Source organism: Poeciliopsis prolifica, unplaced genomic scaffold (assembly GCF_027474105.1).
Source record: "Poeciliopsis prolifica strain line A6 unplaced genomic scaffold, Auburn_PproV2 SCAFFOLD017, whole genome shotgun sequence".
In the NCBI taxonomy this organism is placed as follows: domain Eukaryota; kingdom Metazoa; phylum Chordata; class Actinopteri; order Cyprinodontiformes; family Poeciliidae; genus Poeciliopsis; species Poeciliopsis prolifica.
The window spans coordinates 921277-937730 of record NW_026562392.1 but is presented as its reverse complement, the minus strand read 5'-3'; the positions used below and the strand labels follow the sequence as shown (position 1 = coordinate 937730).

Below are 16454 nucleotides of genomic sequence, written 5' to 3'. Positions count from 1 at the left end.
GTGTTTTTGTTAATGTTGTTGTGTTTTTGTTAATGTTGTCGTGTTTTTGTTAATGTTGTCGTGTTTTCGTTAATGTTGTCGTGTTTTTGTTAATGTTGTCGTGTTTTTGTTAATGTTGTCGTGTTTTTGTTAATGTTGTTGTGTTTTCGTTAATGTTGTCGTGTTTTTGTTAATGTTGTGTTTTCGTTAATGTTGTTGTGTTTTTGTTAATGTTGTCGTGTTTTCGTTAATGTTGTCGTGTTTTTGTTAATGTTGTCGTGTTTTTGTTAATGTTGTCGTGTTTTTGTTAATGTTGTTGTGTTTTCGTTAATGTTGTCGTGTTTTTGTTAATGTTGTTGTGTTTTCGTTAATGTTGTTGTGTTTTCGTTAATGTTGTCGTGTTTTCGTTAATGTTGTCGTGTTTTTGTTAATGTTGTTGTGTTTTTGTTAATGTTGTCGTGTTTTTGTTAATGTTGTCGTGTTTTTGTTAATGTTGTCGTGTTTTCGTTAATGTTGTCGTGTTTTTGTTAATGTTGTCGTGTTTTTGTTAATGTTGTCGTGTTTTCGTTAATGTTGTCATGTTTTCGTTAATGTTGTTGTGTTTTTGTTAATGTTGTCGTGTTTTCGTTAATGTTGTCGTGTTTTTGTTAATGTTGTCGTGTTTTTGTTAATGTTGTCGTGTTTTTGTTAATGTTGTTGTGTTTTTCTTAATGTTGTTGTGTTTTCGTTAATGTTGTTGTGTTTTTGTTAATGTTGTAGTGCTTTCCTTAATGTTGTAGTGCTTTCCTTAATGTTGTAGTGTTTTGCACCTCAGGGCCACCGTAGATTTCTGATGTTTCTCCCTGAACGACTTTATTTTGTTTTTCATTAGAGTTACACAAGACTAAAACAACCGATAATATACTGGCAGCCAAAAACTTCTACCTGCTGTTGACATCCAAGTTGTAGCCTTTTTAAATTTAAATAGGACAATTTCCTAATTATGTAAGAACATTTTAGAGGTTGTAAGTAACAATTGGCAATTGTGAAAGTGACTATATAATGAAAATGTAATAAGTGCAGCCAATATTATGTAATATACGTAAATAGGACTGTACTGGTATATATTTACTGCTTAATTTCACAGATGGAGAAATATAATTTCATTGAGTATTGTGACATTTATTTGGTCGTTATTTGGCATAAAGAACAGTGCTCATGCTCATCAGATCAACGTGATGCACACAGTTATTGACTGATAAAATGTAATTTTTCTAGATTTTATTATATCTGAAATGGTTCAGTCATGACATTACTGTTTCTGCAGTGTTCCAGACGTCAGTTTTATATAACCAAAACCTGTTGGTTTAAAAGGGGTGTGGCCCAAACAACAAGACAGAGCTAAATAAAACGTTTTACCAGTTTTGTTTTGAGCAGTTTGATTCTTTACCTGTTTCCTCTGCCACATGTCAGAGTGTTCCTGAACACCGCATGGCTGTTATTGTGAGATCCTGGAGAGAAATGACGCAGTTTTCCTGAACCGCTTCACTTCCTCAGGCGGGTGCTGTTGGAGAAACCGCCGCCCCTTACTTTCATTTCAACATGGCATTTTCTCTGAAATAACATAGAGTCACTGCACAGTGAAATGAGACTGGACTGCAGTAAGTTCGGCTGTTTTCGGAGGTAAAACCGGTCCGGACGCGGAGGTGTTAGCTTCAGGGTCTGTGTCTTTGTTTTACTTCCTCGTTGCTCGCGACTTCTTCAAAGTCAGTATGTTTTTATTCTACTTTGGGCATTTTGGGTTAAGAATCAGTAGATGTTAGTCCGCATGAGATGATTTTAGACTTAACATGTTGTGTTTTTTTACTTTCTTCTTCTTTTTTTTTTGCTGCTTTTATAATCACACAACAGCAATGTACGTCAACATTGTATTGCCAGAATTGATTTATTGACGGCAGGAAAAATTGGCAAAGACAAGAAGTGAGGAAGTTTAATACTTTCGATGATGCCTCCGAACCTGCCGTTCTGTCGGCTAGCGGTGTTCTAGCGCCCTCTAGTGTCGCTGGAGGGTGTGATTGTTTTTTTTCCACCTATAATGTAGGACAATTAGTTTATACTTGATATTTGATAATTATACTCTCTATCAAATACTTAATCATGAATGTGAAAGTATTTTGTTGAAATTTGATAGCATAAATACATAGAAATGAATACAATATAAGAATCATAGCTTACTCTGCAAAGACATCTTAAAAAGTGATGATGGTTATGACACAGTTTGTATTAGTGATAAAATATTTATTTTTGACCGGCAGAGTTGAAGTGAAATCATCTGTAAGTGATCAGAGGTCATTTTTGAGCCTCTATTTGCCATTTTATTGCATCTGAGGTTCCATGTGATTGTTTTGTTAAATCAGAATTATGTTGCTAATTAATGTTTCACAAATGGCAAAAGGTTTTACTTCATCTGTGCTTATCCAAACATTTAAAAATACAAAAATTCTTACAGGTTTTGAAATTGTGTAGTCATCTGTAGTCATTCATGCTGCGCTTTCAAGCTCTTACTCTTTTACAGATTTATTTCAGCTTTTACGTTCCTCTCACACTTAAGATTCTCCGATCAATTTTTAATTCAGATAAATATAACTTGAATAAACCCAAGACATAGGTTTCGAAAGTGATTTTGTAAGAGAAGAAAGAAGAAACCAATTTAGCTGTATGTGGGGGGGGGGAAAAATCCTCACACTACAGTGGAATATGGTGGCAGAGTGACAGAACCATGTCTTAAAAATCCTGTTGGAAAATATTTAATTACTAGTTTATAACTTTAAACTCAAACTCACCCAGATTGTGCAGCAGATCAATGATCCATGACACACACACTAGAAACCCACAGACAACAGCTAAATGAAGGTTTTGGTGTGGACTAATTCAAATATTACTAGAAGATAAAAAGTAGTCCACTACTCTTTTGAAGCCTTGTAGCATTCAGCTTTTGATCAGTTTTTTTTTTTTTTTTTTTATATACAAACTCAGTTTTGTTATGTTGCTGGCCTAAGTCTGTTTTGTTGCTGTTCCACAGAGGGTTACTGACTGTAAACAATGGGTCAGGTAAAGGAAGACAGAGTGTCGTGCCTTGACCTCCTCACGTGCCACAGAGAGCTGCTGGTGTCCACGCTAAGGAGCATTCAGTGCCTCCTGGATAACCTGCTGGCCAACCACTTTTTCTGCGAGGAAGACGTGGAGATTGTTCAACGAACCATCACCAAACCAAACCAGGTTGGGCGAGGACACCTTCCATTCCACTCATCTATAAATACACTGAATAACATCTTCAAGTCTCCGTGTTAACATTTTCATTTTCCAGGTGCGCAAAATCCTGGAGCTGGTTCAGTGCAAAGGAGAGGATGCCTGTCAATACTTTGTTTTTATCATATATAAAATACGTGACGCATATATAGACCTGCAGCCATGGCTAAAAGAGATCAACTACAAGCCAATCAGAGACATGGAAGAGATGGAAGTGGTGAACACCGACCCTAGTAAGTGTTACAAATGCAAATGAATCAGTTTAAACGTATGTCCTATGACTACGGCGTGTTTCTATGGTTCTGTCCACCCACATTAAGGTCACACTGTTTCAGAACAGTTCAGCCCTGTTGCTTATTAAGCATAATGATATAATTCAAAGTAATTCAATTTGATGTATTAATATAACAGTGGCTATCAGGTTTATAAAGTACAGGATCACATTATCAGCATATAATGATATTCTGAATTCCAAGCTGTATACAGATGCCTGTATGTGTGCTAACTGATATAGCTAAGGCCACTATGGCCAATATTAGCATAGTTGGTAAAAGGGAAAATCTCTGGTGAGTAAATTTTCCAAGATTCACAGGTTTAGACCTGAGTTGCTTGACTCCTTTGTATAATGTGAACAGACAGTATTTGAGAAACTCTCAAGTTTTGCTAAGATATTGAATAAATACTCCTTTGCTATGTTTCCATCCAATTGTCATGCAAAGATTAAGTAAACTGTTGAACATGTGATGTGAGTGTAAGATGTGATGAGAATTTGCTCTTGAATGGTAGGAAACAGCTTTCATTACACATCTACTTTTAGATCAATCAATCAAGTTTATTTCTGCAGTTCATTTCAACAAGAAGCCAGGTCAAAGTGCTTTACCACATAAATACACAAAAATCAACATGTCATTTTTTTTATCAGCCAACAGAGACTTAGTGAATGTACTTTTCTCTTAAGTCAGCAGGTATTGTGAGAAGCAGCGATATGAGATGAGCCGAGACACCAGCTTCATCATGTCTTATGGGCAGCAAGATGAGACCCGATTGGAGGACCTCTACACAGACACTGTGATGGAGCTGTTCAACGACTCTAATGAAAGTCTTGGCTTCATAGAGAGTCTGAATCAGCTTGTTGGAGAAGATGGAGTCTTTAATCCCCAAGGTGAAATCATCTATGTGATGGGGGATGCTGGTGTTGGGAAGTCCATCCTTCTGCAAAAGCTCCAGAACCTCTGGTCCAAAAGGGAGCTGCAGACAGACGCCATCTTCTTTTTCAAGTTTCGCTGTAGGATGTTCAGCATCTTCAAGGAAACAGAGCAGATGTCCCTTAAAGACCTTTTATTCAAATACAATTGTTACCCAGATCATGATCCAGATAATGAAGTGTTTGATTACATCCTGCGCTTCCCTGATAAGGTTGTGTTTACTTTTGATGGCTATGATGAAATTCAGGAGGACATAGACCTGATGAATGTTCCTGAAGTTGTGTCTCCAGAAGACAAGGCAAACTCTTTGCAGTTGCTCCTCAGCTTGCTCTGTGGAAAACTACTTAAGGGCTCCAAAAAAATACTGACGACCCGAACTGGGATTGAATTGCAAAGTCATTAAGAAGAAAGTAGTTTTGCGTGGATTTTCTCCAGACCATCTAAAGACGTACATCAAACTGCAGTTCAAGGAGCAGGAGCACCGGGACCTGGTGTCGGTTCAGCTGGACGCCAGCCCTCACCTCTGTGGCCTGTGTTCCACCCCACTCTTCAGCTGGATTGTATTCAAAAGTTTTCGGCACCTGCATACAATGCATGATACCTTTCATCTGCCTGAAACCAGCATCACGCTAACAGACATATTCCTTCTGCTGTCTGAGGTGTTCCTCAGTCGCTTGGTCACTCCCACTTCTCCCCTGCTGAAGAAAGGCACCCGCTGCACCTCAGAGACATTCAGAGTGGGCCTCAGGCCGCTGGCTGGGTTTGCTAAACTGGCTTTGCAGGGTTTGGAGAGAGGAAGTTTTCTGTGTAGCCAAGATGAGATCAGTGAGTGTGGTCTCACAGAGGAGGACATGGCCCTAGGTTTCCTCAGACCCATTAGTGAGTTTGACGCCAGTGATGCCCCCGCTACCTTCGAGTTCATCCACATCACCCTCCAGTCGTTCTTGGCTGCATTTGCTCTTGTGTTGGATGAGCAGACTTCTGGCAACTCCATCCTCAAGTTCTTCACAGAATGCAGCAGGAGGAGAGAACCCTGCTGTCTCCCTTTAGCTTTCTGTACCAGGAGCTTTGTGAAGCCTTGCGAAAAGAGGCCTTTCTCAACAAACGAGCACCTGCAGTTCACAAATCTGTTCCTGAGTGGACTGCTGTCAAAGACTCAAGCAAGTCTGATGGGACTACTGGTATCTCCTGTTTTACTGAAGAAAAAACGAGCCTTGTTGAAGGCTTACTTGTCCAGCAGCGTCAAGGTCCATCTGGAGGGCTTACCCCATCATACTGCTGATGGACAGAAGATAGTTCACGTTTTGCCCCATTTTCTTTGGATACTACGATGCATCTTTGAGACAGGGAGCAAAGATATTGCTGAGATGACAGCAAAAGGTATCACCGCAAGTTTTATCAAGCTGGGCTACTGTAACGTGTACTCAGGTGACTGCACGGCCATAAACTTTGTGCTGCAGCACCGTCAGAAGCTCCTGGGGCTTGACATGGACAACAACAATGTCAGTGACTATGGGGTGAAGCAGCTTCAGCCTTCGTTTTGCAAGATGACAATTGTGAGGTATGAAAGATGTCTTTTTCACTACAGCTTTCTGTTTGTCTTGTAATGGGCTGGAAACCTGTCCAGCATGTGTACCCCACGCATTGCCCATTGACTGCCAAACATAATTCGCAGGACCCAAAAACCCAGGCCTTCTCCACAGCTGGTTGACTTTTCGTGAACTTATAGCTTCAGAGTTCAAAGTGCTATTCTGTATTTAATTCATGCAGCAGTAACATTCAGAAAGATGCAGTCTTTGGTGGGTTCTCCCCGGGTACTCCGGCTTCTTCCCACAAAAATGTGACTGTCAGGTCTCTAAATTCCCCTAAGGTGTGAGTGTGTGTGCATGTTGTTTGTCCTGTCTGTCTCTGTGTTGCCCTACAGCATTCTGACGACCTGCCCAGGGTGACCCGACTCTGATCTGAAATGTCTCACTGGAGATAGGCACCAGCACCTCTCCCTACCCCACAAGGGACAAGGGTTTAAGAAAATGGATGGATTTTGTGTTTTATTTTGGCCATTTAAAATCTCTTCCAGTTGCAGTGTGGTGTGTTCTGTTCAAAATTAAAGTTCAATAGTGTTTGAGAATGCAACTTACATTATTATACCACTATCAATAGATTGGTTGAAAAATGTCTCAAAATGATAATATCATTGTCCAGCTTTGTGACAGGCCTATTTTGCATTTTCTCTGTTTTTATGTTACTCCTTAATAATTCACCTTCCCAACATATTTTAGAGCAGTTCCAGGTAATTGTGTATTTATTAAAACTTACAGAAAAAATCAGTTTCCCATGTGGCATGTCACTCTGATGATCCTGATTTTAAGTGACTACCAATTCAGCTGCTTATATGTTTCACCGAGAGGCAGGTTAGAATGGTGGCTGAGAGCAGAAAGCAAAATCGTTGCACTTGTAAAATGAGGTAAAGACGGAAAAACACAGTTTCATGCGTTCCAGAAAATTATTCTTAGAGTTGGTCAAAATTATTCTGTATGCAAGTTGGCTGAAAAATATATTGAGATCTTTATTGTTTTTTAAACTGGGCTTGAAAAACTGAAATGTGCTCCTCATCTCTAACTTATGCTGGCAGCGTTCCCACCGTTGTCTGCTGTCATTATTTTGACTGCTGGGTCGACACTGTACAGTTGTTTTGATTACACTCACACATTAGAATATTCTGGTAGGTTCTGCTTCCTCTGAAACTTTGCACAACATATGCCAGACTAACCACAAGAACACCATATTTAGAAACAGATCACTGGTGCTACTACTTTGGAAATACCCTGTGCTTTACTGACAACTTTGCCCAAAAAGTTGCAATAATTTTTGACTTTTTATTTGAGAACCAAATGCAGCAATAAAATTATGTAAACATCCCAAGAAATGAATGCTATTGGAGAAAAATGAAAATCTATAACCTAAAGAAAAAGTAATTGTGACAAAAAGACATTACAACATTCTGGTGACTTATCTTCTGTAATGGTAAAACAATACGGATATAACTTTATTGATGTTTCAGATTCTGAGTGTATTGACTGATATTCAGTCTTTAATGCTCGGTGTATTTCTTTCCTGCCTTCAGATTGAGTGTCAATAACCTAACTGACAGTAGCATTGAGGTTCTGGCAGAAGAGCTGTGCAAACACAAGGTTGTGAAGATTTTGGGGTGAGTAAACATGATTCCACATCAATTTCTCTAATACGAACTATTTAAAGACAGAGCATCTACACCCATGGAACTGTTTCCTATTTCCATCCCGGTCCAACTAGAAACTGTTTTATTGGAATTTGTAGGATAGATTAGAATAAATAGAGCAGTGTCATGAGCTGTAATGACTGTAAAATCCAACATCTGCTGGGAGGAAGGACCTGCAGCTTCTAACATGTACTGGTGTTAGTTATTGCTTAGTTTTCTATGCAAGAAAACTTAACAAATTGCACCAAGTCATTGATTTGCAGCATTCACTCCTCCTAGACAAGAACATGGCAACAGTCTCCTGCATTTTGCCATTGACTTTGCAGCAATGCATGATACTGAGCCCGCACGTAGTGACTGTGGAGAGGAAAACCTCCAGTAGAACCAGAACCGGCAGAACTTGGTTCCAGCAGTTTCTGGAGCCAGGTTCAGAGCGGCCATCAGTCATGACTGACTGGAGGTTTGAGAATACAGAGCAGAGAGACAAAAGAACTGATGTAGGAGTAGCTTCTATGCTGATAAAAACTAAAAAGCAAAAGGTAATAATGCCACAATATTCATATTACTTGGAGTTTGAGACACCAAAACAGCTGAACTCTCCACAAGTAGTAATTTTCATTAAATGCATTTTGCAGATTATTTTTTCCGCAGATTTTAGTTTAGAAGCTCTCATCACGCTGCTGCTGTTCCTAACGGTGAGTTTAAAACGGTACTGACTGATAGATCTCCTCTACACTGGAAAAAAAAGAAAAGAGATCCAACTTTTAAAAAAATCCTTTATTATAAGTAATAAAATTGAGTTCATTAAAGTGTATTAAGTTGTCTTGTTAAGCAAATAAGCTAAGTTTGACGAAGTTAATTTGATCACGTTCAGCAAATTAACTCATTTATTTAAAGTTGGAGCGCCATTTCTTGTTATCAGTGTAGTTTCTAATTCCTCCACAGCTGGAAATATTTCCTAACACGTTCAGTTTTCTTTTCTTTTATCCAGAAGGTGAGAAGTAGAGGAATCTTCTGTCAACTAGCTGGTCAACATGTGGGGGAGGGGCAACTCTGTGTTACCCTATCATGTGTATCTATGCAGATCATAACATCTGATCATCTTTATTTCCTCAGGCTTTACAACAACAACATCACTGATGCTGGAGCCAAGCTAGTTGCTCAGATCATTGAAGAATGCCCTCAACTATCAGTTGTGAAGTATGTTAAACACCTGAAGAGTCCAATATCTCACATGACTTTAATAAGAACAATTTTTTTTTTGGTGTTTAATGCTGTGGTTAACATTTAGGATAGGTAAAAACAAGATCACACCTGTGGGTGGGAGGTATCTGGCCATGGCGGTTAAGAAGAGCACTTCCATATTCGACTTGGGGTAAGTTAATCAAAGCTGAACTAAATATGGATTAGGTGTTCACGAGATAACACTGATGTTGTCCTCGAGGATGTGGGGCAACAGCATCGGTGATGAGGGAGCTGAAGCTTTTGCAGAAGCCTTGAAGAATCACCCACGTCTCACCAACCTCAGGTAGCAGGAAAACAACAGCGCAGTTACTCACAGGATGATCCACACACACTGATCCGTTCAGTTTGTTTTTCTCTGTGCTCCAGCCTTTCAGCCAATGGCATCACATCCAAAGGAGGGAAGTGTCTGGCAGAAGCACTCAAGGAAAACACAGTCCTGAGGATATTCTGGTATGGAAGTTCATCAGTTTAAGCTGAACAATTAAGAGGGTTTGAAAAATGAAACTTTTCCTGTTTTATGTCAGTTAGTATGACAAAAAAATGTGTTTGCCAAGAGCCAGAACATTTTTTAAATTCAGAAGTTTACATCCAGTCAGATTACTGTGAGGTAAAAGAACTTGGGAACGCCCAGATGATGATATGACTTTAAGTGGAAGCCACCTTCAGATCTATTTTAAGTAGTGGAGCTACTCCATTAAATCGTTAATTGTAGCATTTGTGATTAATTAGTCAAAATTATCAGCATTTTAATCAAAAGCCGTAAATCAATGGAATAAATGTTTTCAAATGCAAAACCTCTTTTTGCTTCTAAATTATGGAATAAATAGACATATGAGCTCTACAGCAATCCACAAGATATTCATTGTTTTTATCTACTACAGCAAAGTGCTTTTCCAGTGTTTCAGGAACTGCTGATCATTTATGAAACTTCTTGTAGCATTGGGGACGTTTGTGCTGCTGCTACATGTGTGGTACATTTTTAGCTTGAATAGCTTCGATGATAGGCTAACTCCTTTTAGCACAACAACAGTGAGGCTGGTAACAGAGTGTATAAACTCTGTGAAATGGACTGAAAGGCCATTCACGAAGAAGCAGCATAAAACCCAGATTTCAGTTTGGAATTACGGAATTCCAGCAAACCCAAAACGTTTGACCCAAGTCACACCGTCTTAAAGGCAATTCCACCAAATTCTAAGGAAATCGATTAAAATTTCTGATTTTGAAGAAATGAATAAGAATGTCTTTCTCAATGTTTCATGAAGAAAATTTAAGTATCTTTTTAAATCCAAGCTGACCTAATGTCAGACGGTGAGGAACAAAAAGTTCTGTGTCATTCATACGGTTTGTATAACTGTGTGGTTTAAACTGCAGCTCAGCCAGATATCAAGCTCACAGTGAGGAGGCTTGAGGTCAAACACTGTTTGTCTCAGTGTTTCTTGTTCCTTATTTTCTGCAGGTTGGTGCAGAATGAGATGATGGACGATTCGGCTCCGCACTGGGCCGAGTTAATTCAGGCCGACACTGGACTGAGCCACCTCTGGTGAGGAAACCAGCCATGCATGAGAGCAGCGTCACTGTAACGATTCGGACTGGACTCGTGCCGCTGCATCGATTGTGAGAAAGTCATCGACCGACGGTGTTTGTCTGTCTGCAGGTTGATCAACAATAGGTACACAGCTGCTGGGATCCAACACTTTGCCGAAGCGCTAGCTTCCAACTCCAAGCTCAAGGAGATCTGGTGAGATTAAACCACCGTCTAAAGCACTGGTGCCCAAAGTGGGTCCTCGAGGGCCGGCGTCCTGCATGTTTTAGTTCTCTCCCTGGTTTAACACACCTGGATCAAATGATGGCTCATCAGAGCAATAAGAAGAACATTGACATGCTGAGAAGGTTGTTACTACCACCAGGGAGAGAACTAAAACATGCCGGCCCCTGAGGACTGGCTTTGGGGACCACTGATCTAAAGGTTTATGTCATGGTTTGTCATAGAAACCTCCGGCTTCATGCTCTCTCTGATCAGCTCGGTGTGGTTCATAAAAATACATTTTGGGTTCGGTGTGGATAATATCTGTTGTGCAAGGTCAACATGGCTGGAACCTGATGATGGTTCCCTCTGCAGTAAGGAGGAAACTGATTGTTGAGGTGCTGATAGAATATTTATAATGCAGTCATGCTTTTCTTCACATATAAACAATGGCATAGCAATAAGAGCAGTCAAACAAAACCAATTTACTTGGTGTTACAAGAATGTTTGACCTGGATGTTTGAATAACAGATTTCTCCAGGATAGAAAGTCTTTATCAGTCTGGTTGTTTTACACTTCACACTACTGAATCTGTACCTGAGTGAGGAAAGGTTGTATTTGACCTGAGCGTGATCACAGGTGAAGCTGCATTTGCCAAGGAAATCAATGGATTTTCTTGGTAAATGTATTACTATTATTTCTATCAATATGAAGCTTATGGTATAAATGTTCACACCGCATGCCAGTAATAACCTAAGTTATCGACTCATACAACTTTGAGCAGTGTTTGGATGAGGATCCGGAGGGAACCATCATCAGGTTCCAGCCATGTTGACCTTGCATAACAGATATGTGTTCACACACATACTGTGTGTGTGTGAACTGTGTGTCTGATGGTTTGTGTTTCCACAGCGTGAAAGGAAACCAGCTGTCTGCGGAGGAACAGAAGCGGTTTGAGTCCGAGAAACGACTCCGGTTCCACTGACAGGACGGCTGTGCTCTCCATGGATCAGAAACACAAACACCTTTTCTGCTGCACTTCAACCAACTCAACATCACTTCCTGTTGTCCACGAGTTGAGCAGGATGGACTCTGTGTTCACAGAAACAAGCACTGGGATTCAGTTGGGATGTAGTTTCTGATGTGAACCAAGACGCATCAGAAAAGGGATTGACTTCTAGTTGAACTTGTTGGCCAAAATATGTTGTAATTTTTCTGAAAGAGTTGTGGTATGTAAAATTACTTTTAAAAAAACTATGTATCCTAGTTCTGTTTTTCATGTAGCTCATAATTTTTTCAGCTGCGCTATGCAGGTTATATGGAGATGAGCCTTTAAACTAAACACACAAAGTCAAGACTAGGGCATTTATACTTGTACTATAACAAAGTACACCGGTACTTTGTTATAGTACAAGTATAGAATTTTATTTTTTCAGAGTAAATGCTACACTATGAAAAATCCCAATACAGCTCAAATCATGGCTGAACTGCAAATCCATCTTGGACCTCGGAAAGGATTACCTACACCTTCCTGTTTAAATGAAAACCGCTTTTTGTTGAACCAAAGTACCTTCCTTTCTAACTGAAACCATCAGAAAATATTTAACTGGTCTGTATGAGAGTTCTTCATTAATCTCTGTTTAAAGCATTCAGTTTCATTTGTGTCTGTTTTAGCATTAATGTCCCCAAAGCAAAGTGTTTGTATTAGCTAGTGATTTCCTTTGTCACATGTTGCAGCAGTGACTCACTTCATCTGCTGGGAATACTCCAGGATTACAGTTTTTTTTTTTGGTCTTAATTTGTCATGTTTCATGTGAAAGAAATTGCTTGAGTTTCATTCCATGTCTGACTTTTACATGAAATAGGAACCGATCACAGAGAAAAACAAAAAACAAAACAAGAAACATGCCAACTTCCCTATAGAATATACATTTTGGTTTTGTTTGAATTCAGTTACTTCTGGTAGGAAGTAATTTCCAATGCTGATAGTTTTACATAAAAATGCTAGTTGGTTCATGCTTGTGTACATCCTTTGCCTGGCTAAATCATATTTGGTTCAGTTTAAAGCTTTCTGTCTTCTTTGGCCTGGAACATCTTCAACCTCATCTACCTCAAAGGTTCTCACAGTCCAGGTCGCCCCACAGACCCCACAGGTTCTGTTTACATCCATCCTCATGTTGAAGCAAATGGGAGTAATGGGAGAACCAGAGCAGCAGAGTAGATTCCCTAATGCATATAAAAATGATTTTAATAATGTAAGCAATTTTACAAATGAAGACTTACCAACTGATTGTTTACTGATTCCTTGTCAGGTTGGTTGCTTGATTACTCCAGGTGTGATGTCATGCCAAACATCACACATTTTGTTTTCACTCTGTACCATTCACGTATTTATTTGTCGTTTAGTACACAATAAAAAAATATTGAAATTAATGTTACTGGAGTTGTCTGGTTGTTTTGTGCCTTTTGTGTTTATGGCCCAATAAGATGAAATTCACTCCCATAAATTGGAAAGACTCCATGTTTAGGTATTTTCAACTGTAGTTTTGACAATTGGTAGATGAGATCAGAGAAAGGCAAAAGTAGCTCTAACTATCAGACTCACTGAGGTATGCATTCCATCGCCGAACACCCAACACATTTAGCCAACCTGAATGCTGATGATGATCACGTCTCTCCCTTTATAACAGTGTACAGATATTCTGTAGACTTCTTCCAACAAGGAAAGATTCCACGTCATGAAGTTTAGAGCGACTCAAACTGGTTTTTTGAACATGACAATGATTCACTGTCCTCTTTTGGCCTCTGCAATCACCAGATCTCAGTCCAACAGAATATGAAATGGAAGATTTACAGAACTGATGTGCAGCAATCAAACCTGTCAATGTGGACAAGAATCTCTGAGAAATGTTCCTGGTATCATTATTGAATCTGTGCCACTAAGAATTAAGCCAGTTCTGATGGCAAAGACCCAACAGGAGCTGGATGCACCGATAGGTAGAAAGTGTCTTAGCAACTGGAAGAAACTGAACTTGACTGTATTGTCTAATAACTACAATGAATGAAATTATAATATACATTTATGTATATCAATTTGAAACACCTTACAAACAATCAAACGGATTGTTTGCTACAGTTATCAGTAAAGTAGGAGTTCTCACTCCAAACCAGCGTCCTAAACCAATGTATCGTGGGTGGAAACATAGCAATTACAAAACACACAGGGAGACACGAAATGTCATCAGCACATCTATTAAGGCCTGTTGAAGAGTTTTGTTTCACTTCATAAACAGAAATAAAAAAGAGTAAAAACTATCAACAAAACTCAACTGTTTGATCAGCTGTGGACAGAAAGGATCAGTAGGAATCAGTAGTGTAGCTGTCACATTATAGAGACATGAAGGTACATGTGGATCTCTGAGATGTCCAGTAACTCAACACAAAGTGGAAGAGGAGACGCCACTGCAGGGAGGAGATGGAGCACCACTATGTGGTCGGACGGTGTATTACAGGGCTCTGCTAATCTCTGTGTGGCATTCAGGCTTTATAGAGTGAGCATGAAAAACAGCAGCCCTGTTTATCCCAGGGTGGATCCCAAAACTCCAAAGTTCTCTCCATTTCTTCTTCTGGAACCAAAACATTTTGACACAATCAAAAGCACAAAAGGTCCTGTGACAGTCAAAGTGCCTTCAAGTGACTCCAGTACCTCACATGTACCTCCAAAATCCTGGATCCACAACTGATATGTGTGAACAGACTGAGAAAGGGGAAATACATGAACTAGTTCAGTTTGGTGACAAACAGTTCCTCTTTCATTTCCTGTTGTGATATTGAAGGACCAACCTTGATTCAGTTACAATGTTTCCCGTGGCCTGACTTTGTTTCCTGCACGTTTCAAGATGACCAGTGAAAAACAATGCAAATGATGCTCTGTTGGGATTTTTAAATTAACTGCCTTCAAAATAGAAAACAGAAATGGGAAGAAAATTTCTAAAATTTTCAGTGACACTGCAGGGAGGAGGTTTTATATCAACTAGGCTGCTCTTGGTTTAACTGTTGATTACTGGCCAGAATTAAGTGAAAAACTATCAGACCATCAAATGATACAGTTGCTCAAATCACAGAATGAACATTTCTGCATTTAACCTCCCAAACGAGTCGACAACATAGATGTTCAAGGCGAAAAAATAAACTGCTCATGTCCTTTTAATCATACTCGTTTATTTTTAATGTACTATCTCAATTATTATTTTTTTAAATTACTATTTCTAAACTAATTAGAGGGGACCAAAAGCAGGAGACCAAAACTTTGCTTGTGTTGGCGAAAGCTAATAGTGGCTAATTTAGCAGCTAAGTTAGCTTCTCACCTCAGGAGATAAACATGGATTTGGAAAAGTCATCACTGATTGCTAAGATTTTATAATGCAGTGCCCTCAAAATACTAGAAAACAGAAACAGAAAGTTTCTCCACCATTAGTACATTTAGCAGCGTGTTCACGACTTTGATTGGCAGGACTGAGAAACTCCTTTGGCTCCGATTGGTTGTTTTTGATGGGGATTGTTGCATTTCTTCAGACAGCACAAGTAGGAGGTGGAGCAGATCGATCTTTTCAAAGATTATCCATCAAACTGTCCCGACATGGTGACAGTTTTAACAAATAATAATAATAATAAAAAACTGTTCTTCTAATATTACCTTAGATCAACTCTGTTCAGTCAAAAGTGTGCGTTCTGTTTCATGATCAGGGTTCTACTGCTGCATGTGCAGCTCTGAGTTAAAAATGTCAATACTTACATTAACTGGCGTGCTTTAGAGGAGAAGAAAGAGAAACAAAATGTGGGGGGAAGTTCATCATGTTTTTCAGCAGCAATATGTGGCAATACTCTCCAAAAGAGAACAACTTTTTAAGTTCCTGTTAAAGAAGTTGAGAAACAGAAATACATCTAAGTTTCTCTATGGGGGCAAAACAGGGGAAAGAAGGAGAGAGCTGGATTATGTACTGGAGTCACAAAAACAAAGTTTCTATAAAGTTTTGGAGCTTTGGGATCAGCTGGCTCCATTTGTCTCCAGATTCAGGAAGAGTTTGTTCATCACTGATGACAGACAGCCTGTGTTCCTGCAGGCTGGACGCTCAAGTTCTTTCGGCAGGTTCACTCAGATGAAGGACTTTGGCCCGAGTCCAGCAGGCACTGTTCAGTCCAACAATGTGGTCCAGGTAGAAAAGAGCTCAGTTTTTTTTTAGCTCACTTATCTGTGCTTATTCCTGTCCAGCTCTGGAAGACAGCAGCTTATCTGCAGCTACAGCAGCTGAATCAGCAGCTTCTCAACCAGATACAGGAAATGTTTGCAGAAAGCAGAAGAACAGGCAGGTCCAGTGTGTAACAATTACCAAAGACCCAAATGTACCTGAACTCAAGCATGTAGAAGAATGTGTTTATGGGCTGATAAAACCATGTTCCAGTTGGTGTCTTAAGTTGCTTAATGAGTTCGGTTTTATTAGGAGTATTTACAACGTTTTCGTTTTCCACATCTTCTGACTGAAACCAAAAATAATCCATATAAAGCAATCATGGCAAAGTGAAAATAATGGATTTTAGACATTGTTTTCAATGCCATCACCTTCTTGAAATAGAGGCATTAGTTGTTTTTTGCCACAAGGTATCAGGCTCATCTATCCATATCCTCCTCCCCTTTGCTCTCTGCTGTGCTGCAGCTAGCACAACCTGTCATTAGTGCTGAGGCTAGTTAACACAG

At 39.5% G+C, this 16454-nt stretch overlaps 1 protein-coding gene across 1 annotated transcript; it reads left to right on the top strand.

The window, feature by feature from the left end:
* The first annotated feature begins 1359 nt into the window (after window positions 1–1359).
* nod1 (nucleotide-binding oligomerization domain containing 1) lies at window positions 1360–13132 on the top strand. The gene is given in 13 exon segments (XM_055041909.1): window positions 1360–1641; window positions 3041–3237; window positions 3326–3500; window positions 4226–4862; window positions 4864–6033; window positions 7597–7680; window positions 8827–8910; window positions 9002–9085; window positions 9155–9238; window positions 9322–9405; window positions 10412–10495; window positions 10610–10693; window positions 11612–13132. Coding segments are annotated over 12 exon segments (2820 nt in total). The 5' UTR covers window positions 1360–1641; window positions 3041–3060; the 3' UTR covers window positions 11685–13132.
* The last annotated feature ends 3322 nt before the right edge of the window (window positions 13133–16454 follow it).